The 20,152-nt window shown below is 41.1% G+C and overlaps 1 protein-coding gene across 6 annotated transcripts in view; it reads right to left on the reverse strand.

Moving 5' to 3' along the window:
• LOC110529866 (bromo adjacent homology domain-containing 1 protein) overlaps positions 1-20,152 on the reverse strand; it is an 89,980-nt gene that overhangs the window by 32,809 nt on the left and 37,019 nt on the right. For 5 of the 6 annotated variants that reach the window (XM_021612491.2, XM_021612490.2, XM_036985388.1 and 2 more), the window contains exons 1-2: positions 19,357-19,720; positions 14,660-16,432 (exon numbers count right to left, since the gene is read on the reverse strand). In XM_021612491.2, coding sequence (XP_021468166.1) covers positions 14,660-16,412 — 1,753 coding nt within the window. In that variant the 5' untranslated portion in view covers positions 16,413-16,432; positions 19,357-19,720. Of the gene's footprint in view, positions 1-14,659; positions 16,433-19,356; positions 19,721-20,152 lie in introns of those variants that run through there. The other variant, XM_036985387.1, reaches the window with a different exon arrangement.

A 20,152-nucleotide genomic window follows, 5' to 3' on the forward strand; every position in this document is an offset into this window, starting at 1 on the left:
GGCTACTTTTCCTTCACTCTGCGGTCCAACTCATCCCAAACCATCTCAATTGGGTCGATTTCGGGGGATTGTGGAGGCAAGGTCATCTGATGCAGCACTCCATCACTCTCCTTATTGGTCAAATAGCCCCTACACAGCCTGGAGGTGTGTTGGGTCATTGTCCTGTTGAAAAACAAATGATAGTCCCACTAAGCGCAAACCAGATGGGATGGCAAATCGCTGCAGAATGCTGTGGTAGCCATGCTGCTTAAGTGTGCCTTGAATTCTAAATAAATCACTGAGTGTCACCAGCAAAGCACCCCCACACCGTCACACCTCCTCCTTCATGCTTCACGGTGGGAACCACACATACGGAGATCATCCGTTCACCTACTCTGCGTCTCACAAAGACACAGCGGTTGGATCCAAAAATCTCATATTTGGACTCATCAGACCAAAAGACGAATTTCCACCGGTCTAAATGATCATTGCTCATGTTTCTTGGCCCAAGCAAGTCTCTTATTCTTATTGTTGTCCTTTAGTAGTGGTTTCTTTGCAGCAATTCGACCATGGATTCACACAGTGTTCTCTGAACAGTTGACGTTGAGATGTGTGTCTTTCTCTGTGAAGCATTTATTTGGGCTGCAAATTCTGAGGCTGGTAACTAATGAACTCCTCCTCTGCAGCAGAGGTAATTCTGGTTCTTCATTTACTGTGGCGGTCCTCATGAGAGCCAGTTTCATCATAGCGCTTGGCGACTGCACTTGAAGAAACTTTCTTGAAAAGTTCTTGAAATTTTCCGCATTGACTGACCTTCATATCTTAAAGTAATGATGGACTGTCATTTCTCTTTGCTTATTTGAGGTGTTCTTGCCATAATATGGACTTGGTCTTTTACCAAATAGGGCTATCTTCTGTATACCACCCCTACCTTTTCACAACACAATTGATTGGCTCAAAAGCATTAAGGAAAGAAATTCCACAGATGAACTTTTAACAAGGCACACCTGTTAATTGAAATGCATTCCAGGTGACTACCTCATGAAGCTGGTTGAGAGAATGCCAAGAGTTTGCAAAGCTGTCATCAAGCAAAGGGTGGCTATTTGAAGATTCTCAAATCTAAAATATATTATGATATGTTTAATATATTTTGATATGTTTACTACATGATTTCATATGTGTTATTTAACCTTTCTGATCTCCCCATCCCGGATCCGGGTTCGTGAATACAGACTCAAGCTCATTACCATAACGCAACGTTAACTATTCATGAAAATCGCAAATGAAATGAAATAAATATGCTAGCTCTCAAGCTTAGCCTTTTGTTAACAACACTGTCATCTCAGATTTTCAAAATATGCTTCTCAACCATTGCAAAACAAGCATTTGTGTAACAGTATTGATGGCTAACGTAGCATTTAGCATTAGCATTCAGCTGGCAACATTTACACAAAAAAACAGAAAAGCATTCAAAAAAATCATTTACCTTTGAAGAACTTCAGATGTTTTCAATGAGGAGACTCTCAGATAGCAAATGTTCAGTTTTTCCTGAAAGATTATTTGTTTAGGACAAATCGCTCCATTTTCTGCGTCACGTTTAGCTATGAAAAAACCCCTGTATCCAGGATTGTGTAAATCTATCAGCAAGCTCATTAGCATAACACAACGTTAACTATTTATGAAAATCGCAAATGAAATGAAATAAATATGCCATCTCTCAAGCTTAGCCTTTTGTAAACAACACTGTCATCTCAGATTTTCAAAATATGCTTCTCAACCATAGGAAAACAATCATTTGTGTAAAAGTAGCTAGCTAGAGTTAGCATTTCGCGTTAGCATTTAGCGTTAGCATTAGCGTTAGCATCCAGCACGCAACATTAACAAAAACATAAAAGCCTTCAAATAAAATCATTTACCTTTGAAGAACTTCTGATGTTTTCAATGAGGATACTCTCAGTTAGATAGCAGATGCTCAGTTTTTCCAAAAAGATTCCTTGTGTATTAGAAATAGCTCCGTTTTATACATCACATTTGGCTACCAAAAAAAATCCATAAATTCAGTCCTCAAAACGCAAACTTTTTTCCAAATTAACTCCATAATATCGACTGAAAACATGGCAAACGTTGTTTAGAATCAATCCTCAAGGTGTTTTTCACATATCTCTTCATTGATACATCGTTCTTGGACACATGCTTTCTCTCCTGAATCCCAGGAGAAAATGCCCGCACCTGAAGATTACGCACAAATTTAGACAAAGGACACCGGGCGGACCTCTGGAAAATGTAGTCTCTTATGGCCAATCTTCCAATGATATGCCTACAAATACGTCACAATGCTGCTAAGACCTTGGGCGAACGACAGAGAGTGTAGGCTCATTCCTTGCGCAATCACAGCCATATAAGGAGAGAATGGAAAACAGAGCTTCAGAAATTCTGCTAATTCCTGGGTGATGCATCATCTTGGTTTCGCCTGTAGAATGAGTTCTGGGGCACTTACAGACAAAATCTTTGCAGATTCTGAAACTTCAGAGTGTTTTCTTTCCAAAACTGTCAAGAATATGCATAGTCGAGCATCTTTTCGTGACAAAATATCGCGCTTAAAACGGGAACGTTTTTTATCCAAAAATGAAATAGCGCCCCTAGAGCTCTAAGAGGTTAATTAATAGAAAAGAGTACAAATAAAGAAAAACCCTTGAATGAGTAGGTGTGTCCAAACTTTTGACTGTTACTGTATGTTATTTATCTTTGTGTAGCATAATCAACTGATTAATGAATCAATCAATGTACATGCAAAACCACAGATACTGAAACAAACAATTCTGAAAAGCAAACTGCAATAGAGCATGCTGGGAAATTATAATGATGGGTGTGGTTTTGCATACCAGCAAAATTCTAATAACTTGGGAGTCAACCTCACTTTGTACTGAACGTCTCGGTTGCCAGCGACCTGAATTTCCTGCTTCACCACTGGATCTGTGGGTATGATAAAGATTGTTAAATGATTGGAACCAATAGACATTCTATCACTTGTCCCTGTAGGGGAACCCTTTTGAGTGCCACGTAAAACCCTTTGATTTTTAGAACGCTCTCACAAGAAACACTTGTGGGTTCTTTGTTTTGTCCCTGTAGGGGAACCCATTTAGATTCTACGTACAGTGCCTTCAGAAAGTAGGCCTATTTACACCCCTTGACTTTTTCCACATTTTGTTGTGTTACAGCTTGAATTAAAAATGTTTTTAATTGAGATTTTGGGTCACTGGCCTACACACAATACCCCATAATGTCAGATTTTTTTATATATATATATTTTTAAATAAATTAATAAAAAATGAAAAGCTGAAATGTTTTTAATTTATTTGTTTTATTTGTATTTCACCTTTATTTAACCAGGTAGGCCAGTTGAGTACAAGTTCCCATTTACAACTGGGACCTGGCCAAGATAAAGCAAAGCAGTGTGACAAAAACAACAACACAGTGTTACACATAAACAAACGTACAGTCAATTATTCTGCAAATGCAGAAGAAGAGTAGAGAGGTAGGCAATACATAGGCCATAGAGGCGAAATAATTAACATTTAGCATTAACACTGGAGTGATAGATGTGCAGATGATGATGTGCAAGTAGAGATACTGGGGTGCAAAAGATAAAGAAGATAAAGAAGATAAATAACAATATGGGGATGGGGTAGTTGGGTGTGCTATTTACAGATTGGCTGTGTACAGGTACAGTGATCGGTAAGCTGCTCTGACAACTGATGCTTAAAGTTAGAGAGGGATAAGTATTCAACCCCTTTGTTATGGCAAGCCTAAATAACTTTGAGTAAAAATGTGCTTAACAAGTCACATAATAAGTTGCATGGACTCAGTTGAGCAGTGAATTTCTAACACAGATTCAACCCCAAAGAAGAGCATCTATTGGAAGATGGGTAAACATAGAACAAGCAGACACTGAATATCTATTTGAGTATGGTGAAGTTATTAATTACACTTTGGATGGTGTATCAATACAACCAGTCACTACAAAGGTACAGGCGTCCTTCATAACTAAGTTGGCGGAGAGGAAGAAAACTGCTCATGGATTTCACCATGAGGCCAATGGTGACTTTAAAACAGTTACAGTTAACAGTTTAATGGCTGTGATAGGAGAAAACTGAGGATGGATCAACAACATTTTAGTTACTCCACAATACTAAACTAAATTACAGAGTGAAAGGCACTAAAGTAAAACTGCAAAAAATGTGACAAAGAAATTCACTTCATGTCCTGAATACAAAGCGTTATGTTTGGGGCAAATCCAACACAACACGTCACAGAGTGCCAATCTTCATATTTTAAATTACAGTGGTGGCTGCATCGTGTTATGGGTATGCTTGTCATCTGCAAGGACTATGGAGGTTTTTTTTAGGATAAAAAGAACCGGAATAGAGCTAAGCACAGGCAAAATCCTAAAGGAGAAACTGGTTCAGACTGAATTCCAACAGACACTGTGAGACAAATTCACCTTTCAGCAGGACAATAACCTAAAACACAAGGCCAAATCTACACTGGAGTTGCTTACCAAGACAACATTGAATGTTCCTGAGTGGCATAGTTACAGTTTTTACTTAAATTGGCTTGAAACTCTATGGCAAGACTTCAAAATGGCTTTCTAGCAATGACCAACAACCAACTTAACAGAGCTTGAAAAATATTTAAAATAATGTGCAAATATTGTACATTCCAGGTGGGCAAAGCTCTCAGAGACTTACCCAGAAAGGCTCACAGCTGTAATCGCTGCCAATGGTGCTTCTATAAAGTATAGACTCAGGGGTGTGAATACTTACAGATGAAGTTCCTGGAAGCCTGTGTTTCAGACATAAGGAAGTGGATGGTGGCAAATTTTCTATTTTTAAACTTGGACAAAATAGAGATGCTTGTTCTAGGTCCCAAGAAACAAAGAGATCTTCTGTTGAATCTAACAATTAATCTTGATGGTTGTACAGTCATCTCAAATAAAACTGTGAAAGACCTCGGCATTACTCTGGACCCTGATCTCTCTTTTGAAGAACATATCAAGACTGTTTCAAGGACAGCTTTTTTCCATCTACGTAACATTGTAAAAATCAGAAACTGTCCAAAAAAATCTGAATCTGTCCAAAAATGATGCAGAAAAATGTATCCATGCTTTTGTCACTTCTACTGCAATGCTTTACAGTACTTTCCGGCTACTCAGATAAAGCACTAAATAAACTTCAGTTAGTGCTAAACACGGCTGCTAGAATCTTGACTAGAACCAAAAAAATAGATCATATTATTCCAGTGCTAGCCTCTCTACACTGGCTTCCTGTTAAGGCGAGGGCTGATTTCAAGGATTTACTGCTAACCTACAAAGCTTTACATTGGCTTGCTCCTACCTATCTTTCCGATTAGGTCCTGCAATACATACCTACACGTACACTACGGTCACAAGACGCAGGCCTCCTTACTGTCCCTAGAATTTCTAAGCAAACAGCTGGAGGCAGGGCTTTCTCCTTTCGAGCTCCATTTTTATGGTATGGTCTGCCTATCCATGTGAGAGAAACAGACTCGGTCGCTGGCTTACTGGTGCTCTTCCATGCCGTCCCTAGGAGGGGTGTGTCAATTGAGTGGGTTGAGTCACTGACGTGATCTTGCTGTCCGGGTTGGCCCTCCCCCCTTAGGTTGTGCCGTGGCGGAGATCTTTGTGGACTATACTCGGGCCTTGTCTCAGGGTGGTAAATTGGTGGTTGAAGATATTCCTCTAGTGGTGTGGGGGCTGTGCTTTGGCAAAGTGGGTGGGGTTATATCTTGCCTGGTTGGCCCTGTCCGGGGGTATCGTCAGACGGGGCCACAGTGTCTCCCAACCCCTCCTGTCTCAGCCTCCAGTATTTATGCTGCAGTATTTTACGTGTCGGGGGGCTAGGGTCAGTCTGTTATATCTTTTGATTTTCCCATGATGTCAAGCAAAGAGGCACTGAGTTTGAAGGTAGGCCTTGAAATACATCCAAAGGTACACCTCCAATTGACTCAAATTATGTAAATTAGCCTAACAGAAGCTTCTAAAGCCATGACATCATTTTCTGGAATTTTCTAAGCTGTTTAAAGGCACAGTCAACTTAGTATTTTGTAAACTTCTGACCCACTGGAATTGTGATACAGTGAATTATAAGTGAAATAATCTGTCTGTAAACAATTGCTGGAAGAATTACTTGTGTCACGCACAAAGAAGATGACCTAACCGATTTGCCAAAACTATAGTTTGTAAACAAGGCATTTGTGGAGTGGTTGAAAAACAAGTTTTAATGACTCCAACCTAAGTGCATGTATTTCTGTATTTATTTTTTAATGAATTTGCAAATAATATGTTATTATGGGGTATTCTGTGTAGATGGGTGAGAAAAATATCAATTTAATCCATTTTGAATTCAACTGTAACACAACAAAATGTGGAATAAGTCGATGGGTATGAATACTGAAGGCACTGTAGACCCTGTCATGAAGAAGCCTCTGGTTACAGAGTTCAGTCATTTGTCCCTATGGGGTACCATTTTGGGAGTCACAGTATAACCCTTTGATTTGTCACTGTAGGGCAGGGATCGTCAACTAGATTCAGCTGCACAACGATTTTTTTCTTTAGCAGATGAACGGGGGGCCTAGACATAATTACAAATAATTTGTAGACTGCAAGAAGTCCAAACAGATATATGCCTAAAACATACTTATTTCAAACCTTGCTTATATTTGTATATGGTCACGTGTCTTTCTATCACGCGTGCAAATACCTGGGAACAGATTTCCTAAAGTAAAATCCCTTGGAGCTGATTTCCTGGTGTTGTTACAATCTTTCATAGCCAACAATGAAAACTCAAAATATAGACATTTGTTTTTTTTCTCAGAAAACTTGGGGGCCAAATAAAACCACCCGCAGGCCGAATTCGGCTCATGGGCCGCCAGTTGGGGTACTCTGCTGTAGGGGAACCCTCTTCAGTTCCATGTTGAACCGTCTCATGAAGAACCCTCTGGTTCCAATGTAGAAGCAATGAAAATTATACTTATAGGATACTAAAGATGTGCTTATGGCACACTCTGTAAAAAATTACCTGTAATTTTACAGAACTTTTCCCGGGTACGGGGTTACAGTAAAAATACAGTACTTTACAATTCAATTAAGGTGTGATTGTGCTGGTGAGGGCTCATTTGCATATTTAAGAGGCATTGACTGAAATATTTGGTATTTGAGCCAACCGTTTGTGGAAGTGTTGTACCTGTTTAAGTGGTTTTATCATCATATTGATTAAGGTTGAGTGCTTAATTTGACCACTCAGTTCTACAATCTTTGTAAGCGCTTGTGACGATCAAGAAGTGCACTGTTAACTTCTTTGGGGTAGGGGGAGGTATTTTGACGTCAGGATGAAAAGCGTGCCCAAAGTAAACTGCCTGCTACTCAGGCCCAGAAGCTAGGATATGCATATAATTGGTAGATTTGGATAGAAAACATTCTAAAGTTTCTAAAACTGTTAAAATAATGTCTGTGAGTATAACAGAACTGAAATGGCAGGTGAAACCCCGATGACAAACCATCCCAAAAACATTTTTTTTTCATCCTACCACTGATTTCAATGGCTGGCATTTTTATAATAGGGCGAAATCGTGCCCGATTGCAGTTCCTAGGGCTTCCACTAGATGTCAACAGTCTTTAGAAAGAGTTTCAGGCTGGTTTTTGGAAAAATTAGGGAGAAGAAGTCATTTTTCTAAGGGCTCCCATTTTGGCTGTAGTGTTTCCATGCGCATTGCCGAGCTAGCGCGTTCTTTTTGTTTATCTCCGGTAAAGACAATAACGATTCTCCGTCTTAAATTGTATTGTTTATTTGCGTATTAGGGTACCTAAGGATTGATTATAAAAGTTGATTGACTTGTTTGGATAAGTTTATTGGTAACGTTTGGGACTAATTTTGTATGCATTTTGACCGATGGAAACCGAGCGGATTAATGACTGAAGCGCGCCAGCTAAACTGAGTTTTTATGAATATAAAGAAGAAATCTATCGAACAAAAGGACCATTTTTTATGTAACTGAGGCCTTTTGGAGTGCCAACAGAAGAAGATCTTCAAAGGTAAGGCATATATTATATCGCTATTTCTGACTTTCGTGTTGCAACTCCCTGGTTGAAAATTATTTGTTATGCATTTGTGGGCTGGACGCTGTCCTCAGATAATCGCATGGTTTGCTTTCGTAGTAAAGCCTTTTTGAAATCTGACACCTTGGCTGGATTAACAACAAGTTAAGCTTTATTTAATGTTTATAGTAAGTTAAGAAGTTGCAGTTTCCAGTAACTTAATGGCAGTTGGCCATCGGGAAGTTCATGTTTTTGCAGAAAGTTGTTATTGTAAAATTTACAGTAACTTACTGTGGCTGATCTCTGTCACGCTCACTGATCTGATGGTGTGGAAGGAAGATCAGTTTGCTGCCAACCAAGATTTTGAGGCCAGGTGAGGCTGGGTCCCAAGTGTGCTCACCATAAATAATGCTTAGTAGTTGTCACCGAATGTTATAAGCTTTCTTTTAATAAGAAAAGTTCAGTGAGCTACTGGCAGCTAGTTGCAAGTAAATGACTGTGCATTTTACAATAACTTACTGACATCTGGTTGCCAGTTAAGCGGCCAAGAAGTTACTGGCTGTTCGTTGCCTATGAGTTACTAGCAGTTACTGGCTATTAAGTTAATGTGAATTTTACAATAACTTAGATAATGCAAAATTCACTGCAACGTCCAGGCAACTAACGTCCATTAAGTTACTGTGACAATGTCAGCTCTTTAATGTCACATGCTCTTACAAAGTTTGCAGAACTAACCGTGTTAAAAAGAGGCGGCTAACCTTTGACAACATAACCATCAACCACTTAAACTGGTACCACCCTTCCACTGACGGTTGCCATCTTATTTATTCAACACAACTATCACACACGCACAGCAAACACAGCCTATTTTGAGTGTGATCTCTCCTGCAGCTTCTAAATCATGTCATTTTATAACCCCATTCATTACGTAACAATTCTAAATGCAAACGCGTGTTAAAAAAAAGTTTTGGTGCACTTTCAAAAAGAGCTATGCCTACAAAAAAAAACATTCTCAGCCGGTAGCCTAACATGCTGACCAGACCGGACACGTCGCTTGCGCGAGTGTAGCAAAATAAATGTAGAAATCCATGTTATTCAATTATTGAGCCAACGAGTCTGTGTTGCCAAGGGCTAAAATAGAACTCCTTACTATTTCTGATGCAGATCTCGCTGTAAGTCCTGCCTCTCCTATCTCCTCATTGGTTATACCCACGTGGGTGATTGAAATACGAACTGTTTTGCCGGTTGCTGTGGTAATACTTTGAAAGTGTAGATGCCGATCACCATATAAGATCAAAGATGAAAAAGCCTGGAAGGAGGAGAGATGACTAGAAACGATTCAGTTGGCCGTTTTATGTGTGGATTAATTGTCGGAATAGAGGACCTTGTGCATTTCAGGTAAAATAACAACTCAATGTTTATATCCCAGGACGAATTAGCTAGCAACAGCAAGCTAGCTAAATAGGACAAATTTGCTAGCAAGTGCAAGCTAACTAGCTAAATTGCCATACATGTTTAATGCTTTTCGACCTGTCCCCAAATTAATGTCATTGGTTCAGAGTTTGTTTTGATATTTTAACATGCGTGTCATGACCACGCTTAGTGTAGGGGACAAAATAGATTTATGCACGATAGTGCACAATAGCGCACGATGGCGCAAGAGCGCAGCCGGTTTGGGTACCGTGTAATTGAAGCGTGCCTCCCATTCACCATTCAAGTGCTGGCAACAGGCTATCAGCGCGTCACCACCACTTTACAATGTGAGTTGGAGTCAGTAGTCATTTTGAAAACATAGGCCTACTTAATTGTTTGAAACCTATAAAAATGCTTTACTTCATATTATGAGGCATGTCTTACCTTGCTTTAAAGTAGCCTATAAGCAAATCCGACCATGGAAACGTGGAGGCAATGATTTTATAAAGACTTCATAGGCGGCGCAAGAGTTTCAAGTTTGGAGAACCTTACAATTCATCCTACAATTTCTACCGATCTGCCAGTTATGATTTTCATATGCGCATTTTCGTGAAACAGTTTAAGTTCAATAATAACATTTGCTGCAGGAGGGACTGGTGCACTTCACAAAATAGATGGCATCATGAGAAACAAAAGTATGTGGATATATTGAAGCAACATCTCAAGACATCAGTCAGGAAGTTAAAGCTTGGTCGCAAATGACAATGACCCCAAGCATACTTCCAAAGTTGTGGCAAAATGGCTTAAGGACAACAAAGTCAAGGTATTGGAGTGGCCATCACAAAGCCCTGACCTCAATCCCATAAAAACTTTGTGGGCAGAATTAAAAAGTGTGTGCGAGCAAGGAGGCCTACAAACCTGACTCAGTTACACCAGCTCTGTCAGGAGGAATGGGACAAAATTCACCCAACATATTGTGGGAAGCTTGTGGAAGGCTACCCAAAACGTCTGACCCAAATTAAACAATTTAAAGGCAATGCTACCAAATACTAATTGAGTGTATGTAAACTTCTGACCCACTGGGAATGTGATGAAAGAAATCAAATCTGAAATAAAACACTCTCTACTATTATTCTGACATTTCACATTCTTAAAATAAAAACGTCTGCCTCCCTTTCTATATGTCTTGATTAGAGGTCAACTGATTATGATTTTTCAACGCTGATACCGATACCGATTAATAGTGGACCAAAAAAAGCCGATGCCGATTAATCAGACAATTTTTATATATATTTGTAATAATGACAATTACAACAATACTGAATGAACAATGAACCCTTTTATTTTAACTTAATATAATACATAAATACAATCAATTTAGTCTCAAAGAAATAATGAAACATGTTCAATTTGGTTAAAATAATGAAAAAACACAGTGTTGGAGAAGTAAAATTGCAATATGTGCCATGTAAAAAAGCTAACGTTTAAGTTCCTTGCTCAGAACATGAGAACATATGAAAGCTGGTGGTTCAATTTTCCCAGTTCTTCAATATTCCCAGTTAAGAAGTTTAAGGTTGTAGTTATTATAGGAATTATGACGCGTCGACTATTTCTCTCTATACAATTTGTATTTCATATACCTTGATATACCTATGACTATTGGATGTTCTTACAGGCACTTTAGTATTGCCAGCCTAATCTTGGGAGTTGATAGGCTTGAAGTCATAAACAGCGCTGGGCTTCAAGCATTGCTAAGAGCTGCTCACATACACAGTATAGTGCTGTTTGAATTAATCAATGCTTACGAGCCTGCTGCTGCCTACCACCACTCAGTCAGACTGCTCTATCAAATAACAAATATCAATTCATAGACTTAATTATAATAAACACACAGAAATACGAGCCTTTGGTCATTCATATGGTAAAATCCGGAAACTAGCATTTCGAAAACAAAACGTTGATTCTTTCAGTGAAATACGAAACCATTACGTATTTTGTCGAACGGGTGGCAACCCTAAGTCTAAATAATTGCTGTTACATTGCACAACCTTCAATGTTATGTCATAATTATGTAAAATTCTGGCAAATTAATTTTGGTCTTTGTAGGAAGAAACACAGTTCGCAACAAAACAAATATACTTCTGTGTATTGATTTTAAGAAAGGCATTGATGTTTATGGTTAGGTACATTTGTGCAACGAATGTGCTTTTTTCGCCAATGCTCTTTTGTTAAATAATCACCCATTTGGAAAAGCTGAAGTAGGCTATGATTCAATGATAAATTAACAGGCACTGTATTGATTATATGCAACGCAGGACAAGCTAGTTAACCTAGTAATATCATCAACCATGTGTAGTTTACTGCCGCCCCAGTCCCAAAGACGTTTTGAGTAGCTTGGATGAATAAGGTGCCCAGAGTAAACTGCCTACTCAGGCCCAGTTGCTAATATATGCATATTATTAGTAGAATTGGATAGGAAACACTGATGTTTCTAAAACTGTTTGAATGATGTATGTGAGTATAACAGAACTCATATGGCAGACAAAAACCTGAGAAGAAATCCAACCAGGAAGTGGGAAATCTGAAGTTTGTAGTTTTTCAAGTCATTGCCTATCGAATATACAGTGTCTATGGGGTAATATTGCACTTCCTACGGCTTCCACTAGATGTCAACAGTCTTTGGAACCTTGTTTGATGCTTCTACTGTGAAGGAGGGGGGAAAGGGAGCTGAATGAGTCAGAAGTCTGCCAGAGTGGCATGAGCTGATCATGCGCGCTCACGTGAGAGGTAGCTGCGTTCCATCGCATTTCTACAGACAAAGGAATTCTCTGTTTGGAACATTATTGAAGATTTATGTTAAAAACATCCTAAAGATTGATTCTATACTTCGTTTGACATGTTTCTACGAACTGTAATATGACTTTTTGTTTGAACTTTCACCTGGACTTGCCCGCGCGTCGTGAATTTGGATTGTGTACTAAACGCGCGAACAAAAAGGAGGTATTTGGACATAAATGATGACTTTATTGAACAAATCAAACATTTATTGTGGAACTGGGATTCCTGGGAGTGCATTCTGATAAAGATCATCAAAGGTAAGTGAATATTTGAATATCATGAATGTCATGTTACACAATACATGTATGTTTTGTTCGATAATGTGCATATTTATATCCAAAAATCTCAGTTTACATTGGCTCGTTACATGCAGTAATGTTTTGATTCCAAAACATCCGGTGATTTTGCAGAAATACTCATAATAAACATTGATAAAAGATGCAAGTGTTATTCACAGAATTAAAGATAGACTTATTCTCTATGCAACCGCTGTGTCAGATTTCAAAAAAACTTTACGGAAAAAGTATAATCTGAGAACGGCACTCAGTACCCAATTCAGCCAAAGAAGACTCCGCCATTTTGGGGTCAACATTAGTTAGAAAAAACGCTATAAATATTCACTTACCTTTGATGATCTTCATCAGAAGGCACTCCCAGGAATCCCAGTTCGACAATAAATGACTGATTTGTTCCATAAAGTTCCATAAAGCCCATCATTTAGCCACTTGTTGTTAGCATGTTCAGCCCAGTAATCCATCTTCATGAGGAGCGAGCACTTCCTCCAGACAAAAACTTGAATAGGCACTGTTTTGAAAATCGATTTCTCACTTCCTGTTTGGATTTCTTCTCAGGTTTTTGTCTGCCATATGAGTTCTGTTATACTCACAGACATCATTCAAACAGTTTTAGAAACTTCAGAGTGTTTTCTATCCAATACTAATAATAATATGTATATATTAGCATCTGGGACAGAGTAGGAGGCAGTTCAGTTTGGGCACGCTATTCATCCAAAAGTGAAAATGCTGCCCAAAATGCTATCCCAAAAAATATAAGTTTAATGCTAGCTAGCAACTTAACTTGGCTCATTGCAGCCATAAGGTCCTTTTGACGCTGCACTCGCGTAACAGGTGGTAAGCCTTCCACGCAATTTCCTCATAGATTGCAATGTAATCGGCCATAATCGGCATGAAAAAAGGCTGATTACCGATTGTTATGAAAACTTGAAATCGGCCCTAATTAATCGGCCATGCCGATTAATCCGCCGACCTCTAGTCTTGATATACTATTTTTATCAATTACTCATTACATATGTTTACTACTGGTCACATATGTAACGGGGAAGTGATCAAAATAAACAATCAAAAGGCAAACAATTCACACAATGAAACAATTAATGTGCAAAAATTGGCAACTCAATAATCAGCTAGGCCTATTGCCATATGCTCTGTCCAAACTGCGAGCTTCCCAAATAGGCATAGGTCTACAAGCTTGTAATTTGAAACAATCCGCAGCTTTAAAAAACATCAAATGGTTCTAATTTCCTCTGTAGCTAAGTCATGCTTTATTTGATTTATTTCTGTATAGTGAAATTATTTATTTAAATTTACTTCCCTAGCATATTCGCCGGGCCGACTGAAATACTTCCTTATATGCCACTCTCCTGTTCTATTGGTTTTTATATCAACTTTCTTTTGCTGTCCATAAACAAAGACAATCTTAGTATATTAGCAACCCATCCTAGTTGTTGCATCATTAGATTCCACCTCATTCTACGTTTCTAACTGATATTTTAATATCTGTTACATATGGAACCGCTCTCATCAGGTGCACTGTTCAACATTTTGGCAAATGTTTGAAAATTATGTTTTATTGGCTGCTTCATTACAGGAGTTGCATGTTCTGTTAAGATGAATTACTATAATCAAAATCTGATTTCTTTCATTCTGAGAACCGTGGGTGGATGCCCTGGGTAACATAAGGGTCCGGTAAATTTTTCAAATGGCCGGTAAATTAAAATCTTCCCGGTCAGGTTGTCCACCGCCACATTTTACTAACGGAAACTCTGATTAGACCACGCTCCCCAAATATTCTAATTTACTGGTCCCCAGCAAAAACACAACAAAGGCTGATCAATAGCGAAAACACAGCAATGGCTGGTCCCCAGCAAAAACACAATGAAGGCTGGGCCCCAGCGAAAGCACAACAAAGGCTGGTCACCGGCGAAAACACAACGAAGGCTGGTCTTTGCTGAAACATTTATATCAGCATATAGGGCCAGTAGACATATGTAGACATAGGACAATGTCGTCCTCTTACCTGTCTTGATGCCGTGTGTAAACCCGGAACAGCCTGTGGAGAAAGAGCACCCCCTGTTGTTGACCGGCTGCATGGCTCTGTAGGTGTAGCCGCTGACATGGCAGGCCTTGCTGTAGTAGGGCGAGCCCACTGAGCCACAGAAAGCAGGATGGGCCAGTGTCGAGGCATGGGACACCGGAGGACGCAGCAGCTTGGACCCAGACACCATGCCGGGACACATTGTCGAGGGGCCAAAGTTCAGAGGTCGCGAGCTGAGGGTGGTCGACGGAGCTCCGGGGTGTGCGATGTGGACGTAGTAGCTGGAGAAGCAGGCGGGGTCGGCGGTGCAGAGGCAAGGGTGGGGGCTGAGGGTCAGGGCTGCATGGGAATGGGGGTGGGCCACGGAGGGCGATGTCACCAGGCACTCCCGCTTTATAGGGGTCATTGCAGCGTTTAAAGGTTGTTCTTCTGAGTCAGCATAGGCCTTCTGACCCAGGAACAATGCTAGGCGGTGGCAGTACTCCACAGAACCCTCTGGGGGGCAGCAGTAGTACGGTCTCAGCTCTGCCTCAACCTGCTCCTCTTTGACGACAGGCTTCAGCGGGTAGGCTAGCATGCTGCGTGACTGGTAGCCTGGTTTGGTTAGCCGGTGGGTGCAACCTCCAGACTCCCACTCCACTTTGGGCTCAAAGTTGGACTTCTTGCAGCCTCCCTGTTCTGGAATCAACTTCCTTCCCTTCTGCTTAGGCTGGCGGCCACACTGTTTAAGATTCAGTCGCGGTTGCTTCTGCTTCACATCAACTGATGCGGCGCTCGTGGTCTTGCAGTCGGTCGTCGTAGTCGATGTTGGTTTCACTCGCTGTTTGCTAGTTGCGGAGGTGCTCGTTAACTTAAGCAGCGCGGCAGCGTTGAGTCCGGCTAGCCGTCGAGGAGCAGGGGTGTGTAACATCTGTAGAGTCATCATCGCAGTCTCTTTCTTCTCTCCTTTATCTGGTTTGGTCCGTTTCTTGGAGACTTTCTTGGCCTTTTTGGAGCGTCGGCACAGTTCAGGCTTGTGCAATATGGAGGCCTTGCTGCTGCTGGCTCTTTGAGCTTTAGGACCTCCGGCCACCCCGCCACTAGCTGGATCTGTCCCCAGGGTTGACTCATCGCTGGAGGGCTCCTCCTGCTGTCTCCTGGCCTGTTTTCCAGCCGGCTGGGTCTCGTTGGGTCTCTCCAACAGCAGACTGTTCACCGCCTCAGCGTTGAGAGAAGCTAGCCGTCGCTTACGCGGCTCTGGCAACGGTGACTCCTGCACATCACTGGTGGTTTTGGATATCATTTTGGGAATCATCTTCTTCGCCAGGAGTTTCCCCTTGGCTTCGCCTTTTCCTTTGCCCAGTTTCTTGATCCGGGATTCAGGTTTGACGGGCGGTTGGGTAGGCGAATCATTCCCCCTCTCATTGGTGTCCTCCTGCTCCTGGATGTCCTCCTCCAACCGCGTGAGTAAAACGTGACAGCTAAGTCCCTCTTCCTCCGAAGACCCTCCCCTTCCTCGTAAGGGATATGATTTCCTGCCCCGCCTCCTATTCCGTTCCGGCACCTTCTCCCGCATCTCTTTAACCCCTCCCCTTCCTCGCTTGGTCCTACACTTCTTCAAGGTCCTGCCGAATCGCAGCGTGCGCTCAAGCCAGGCCCCGCCCATGGTCTCACCATGTGGCCTATGGGGGCAGTGTTCCCGCCTACCTGTGCTGCGGCTCTGGCTGAGGGAACCTTCGTTCCGGGCGTGGATCATCACATGCTGCACCACTGGGCCTGGGGAGGAGAGACAAATTGTTAATGTTACTCCTATAAACAGGATAATACTGCCTGGGTGGTATTCATTAGCCACCAAGCGGAAGAAAACGGACTGAAACAGGGAGGGATTACCTGAAGTTGTCCAATAAGAAACACTTCTTTCTTTTCTTATTTCTCATCGTTTTTGTTTTGCTACAGTGAATACAACACTAGTATATTTTCAATCCCTAGCCTATCACGTAATCCCTTCCACGTATATACGTACATACCCCTTCAGGTTTCACTAATACAATTTTGGTCTCTAGTCCCTTATCCTAAACCTTCTACCCATCTGAAAAGACTGGACAGATGAAAACACTATAGAAGCTCCACTTATGGAGCAAAGAGTCTTGGAGGGCTAGATGGAACATCATTATATTGCTTACTCATACTCTCCTATCCATTTCTTACAGTTCCGTAAACACTGAAGTGGTAGGGGCCCCTAGGGAAAGAGCTTAGGGTCCAAAATAAAACCAGGCCAACACGAGCCGCATACCACAGAATACCAGAATACCGCATACCATCTTATCCATATTCACAACAAACAAAAATCCCCGGAGAGAGAACTGTGTATTCAAACGTGCCAAAAAATCCAGTCTACCATCTTATCCATTAGGGATACCTACCTACCTTAATTCAGTGTGAAACATACGTCTTAATCAATAGTTTGGTAGAATCAGGATTATTTTTTGTCCCAGAAAAACACTCTAAAAGTGATGAATGTGCCTTATGAAGAATCCAAACAGCCAATACAAGAGATATGATTCTCAACATCCAACAGTAGGCCTATTGATGGTTATTGGCGCTGCCCTACATGTTCGGGATTTTGTATTAAAGCTGAAAAAAGCTACTCATTATGTCCACATTATGAACAATAAAATGAAATACCCTATACACTCACATGTATCATTTGTTCAATAAATCATGGAAAATAGAGAGGTGCGCGACTAAATATTGCCGTAATCCATTTCATTTATCCGCAGGCCGCCAGTTACCAATCCCCTGTGCTAAACAATAAAAATAAGGAACACAAAAAGGAATGCAGCAAAACTGAAGTGCATGCCAACGCAATCAAAACAAATGCAAAATAGTCAAAACAGGATTCCTTCCTTATGAGATCGTGTGAGAGGTCAGGAATTCCATCTGCACAGGGACAATGTTCTGACACCTTTTGGCATTCTAAACGGACAATCTAATTTTTCAGACATTCTAATCCATCAGACATTCTATACTGAACCAATAAATTAAACACAACATGTAAAGTGTTGGTCCAATTTTTCATGAGCTGAAATAAAAGTTCCCAGAAATGTTCCATATGCACAAAAAGCTTCTTTCTCTCAAATTTTGTGCACAAATTTGTTTACCTCCCTGTTAGTGAGCATTTCTCTTTTACCAAGATAATCCATCCACCTGACAGGTGTGGCATATCAAGAAGCTGATTAAACAGCATGATCATTACACAGGTGCGAGTTGTGCTGTGGACAATAAAAGGCCAATCTAAAATGTGAAGTTTTGTCACACAACAAAATGTCACAGATGTCTAAAGTTTTGAGGGAGCGTGTAATTTGCATGCTGACGGCAGGAATCATTAACAGAGCTGATCATTTAATGTTAATTTCTCGAGCATAAGCCGCCTCCAATGTCGTTTTAGAGAATTTGGCAGTACATACAACCGGCCTCACAACCTTTTGTGTGGAAAAACGTATCCTGATTACCTGGGCCTGGCTCCCCAGAGGGTGAACTTGGGACCCAGGTGGGTGGGCTTATGCCATCCCAGGCCTACTCATGGCTGCGCCCCTGCCCAGTCGTGTGAAATCCATAAATTAGGGCCCAATGAATTTATTTGAATTGACCGATTTCCTTCTATGAACTGTAACTCAGTAAAAACTTTGAAATTGTTGTATGTTGTGTTTCTATTTTTGTTCAGTGTATTTCAGCAAACATTCTACATACAGCAATCATTCTAAATCAGCAGAAAACAATTAGACAACATGACATAATGTTTGTATTAAATAATTGTTACATGAATGTAGAGCCCAATGCCACCGCTTCATTCGGCAAACAAGTTACAAAACAACCGTGTCCTGTGTAGCCTAGTCTACAGGCTATTACCGACACCTAATAAACGTATCTAGCTACTGTATCTTGCCTACCATGTCTCTGTGCAAGCTACTCCACGTTTAGACAAATGCAGATAAACACTTATTTCAATGACCAGGCATTAACCTATGTAATTACACCTTAACACTGTATGAAATATGGGGGCAATGAGGGACAAACAACTTGCCCAAAATACCCCGTACAGGGTAAGGTGTTTTGAACTGATGCGGGGGGGTATTTTGAACACTTTCTATGCCCGAATTAAAAAATCTAAAACACGAGGCGTCGGCTTGTTTTTGTCGTTAAATGGTCTTCAGGTAGTCTACAGTCCATCTAAATCGATTCAAAACACTGAATGTAACACCGGAGCTTCGCACTGGTAACCCATTTAACTTGATCAAACATACCAAACGTCCGATAGTCTACTTGAGGACATCGGGGCCGACATACAGTAGACAGGCTGCGCCTCGCTCGCTTGAAGTCTGTGAGTAGCCTGCCATCCGAAGTAACTGCTTTATCTATGGGGCTATGGGCGACCCGAACGCACATCGCGGCCAAAATAAGACTGTCACAATCACATATTCCATGCCATTTATGAAAATAACATCGAAATAATTCGATTTTCTAACACTATTTAGTATGAAACCCATGGATATCGCATGCTAGCAAGCTACAGCTATCGATTCTGCAAGGCAGAAGCGAAAATAGGTTCTGCACTCCTTTTTGGACGGGCTCGGAACGCAACTTCAACACCCGGCACTCGAAAACCGTTACGGAAGAAATATTTAGAGATATTAACTTACACACTCCGTCATACTGTGCCTGGAGATGCGTCGAAATAGTTATGGACTGGTGTGATGGCTGAACTGATCTCCGTACTGGGGGAGAGCAGGAGAGTAGAGAGAAAGCGAGAGAGAGAGGACGGTGGCTGCCTGAGCGATGTGCTTTGCTCTTCCTGGTTCGGCTTCACCGATTTGCAGAAAACTTAATCTTAACCATTTGCTATGCAGACAAGCCTCGCTGACATCCAGTCTTCCAATGGCGAAAACGCCAGGCTGTTTATTTCAAGAATACAACCTAAATATTTGTAGAATTTGCGTCCCCTTGCGAAGTGGCTCGAATTACTTGGTTCAACTCGATTAATGCACGGGCTATGGAGCGATGTTGCCCCCCTCAACGCCAGCCTCACCCTGTCATTATGTCGTGACCAGACCAGACCCAACCCAGACCACATCCAGTAAACCCACAATCTGTGTTTTCACACATCGCCTGGTGTGTACAGATATCACAACAACATTGTAATGTACACACAGGAATGTAAAGCATGTGGGGAAACAACACCAGTTCATTCCCATTCCCTGTGGTTGAATAATTACAGTTCATTCCCATTCCCCGTGGTTGAATAAAATGATCATTATTTTCAGATCACAGTCCATAATGTTATTAGCCTAATATTTATTTTTTTGCGCGCCCCAAAAGTTCTAATTGGATATGGAAAGAATTCTCATTTCAGTCAATTTATAGGCTAGGGTCCAAATGATTGTCCCTATTGGCCAGGCATATTGGCTGCTTCATGTGCAGTACCGCTAATAGGCCTGT

The sequence above is a fragment of the Oncorhynchus mykiss genome, chromosome 8, assembly GCF_013265735.2.
Source record: "Oncorhynchus mykiss isolate Arlee chromosome 8, USDA_OmykA_1.1, whole genome shotgun sequence".
Classification (NCBI taxonomy): Eukaryota; Metazoa; Chordata; class Actinopteri; order Salmoniformes; family Salmonidae; genus Oncorhynchus; species Oncorhynchus mykiss.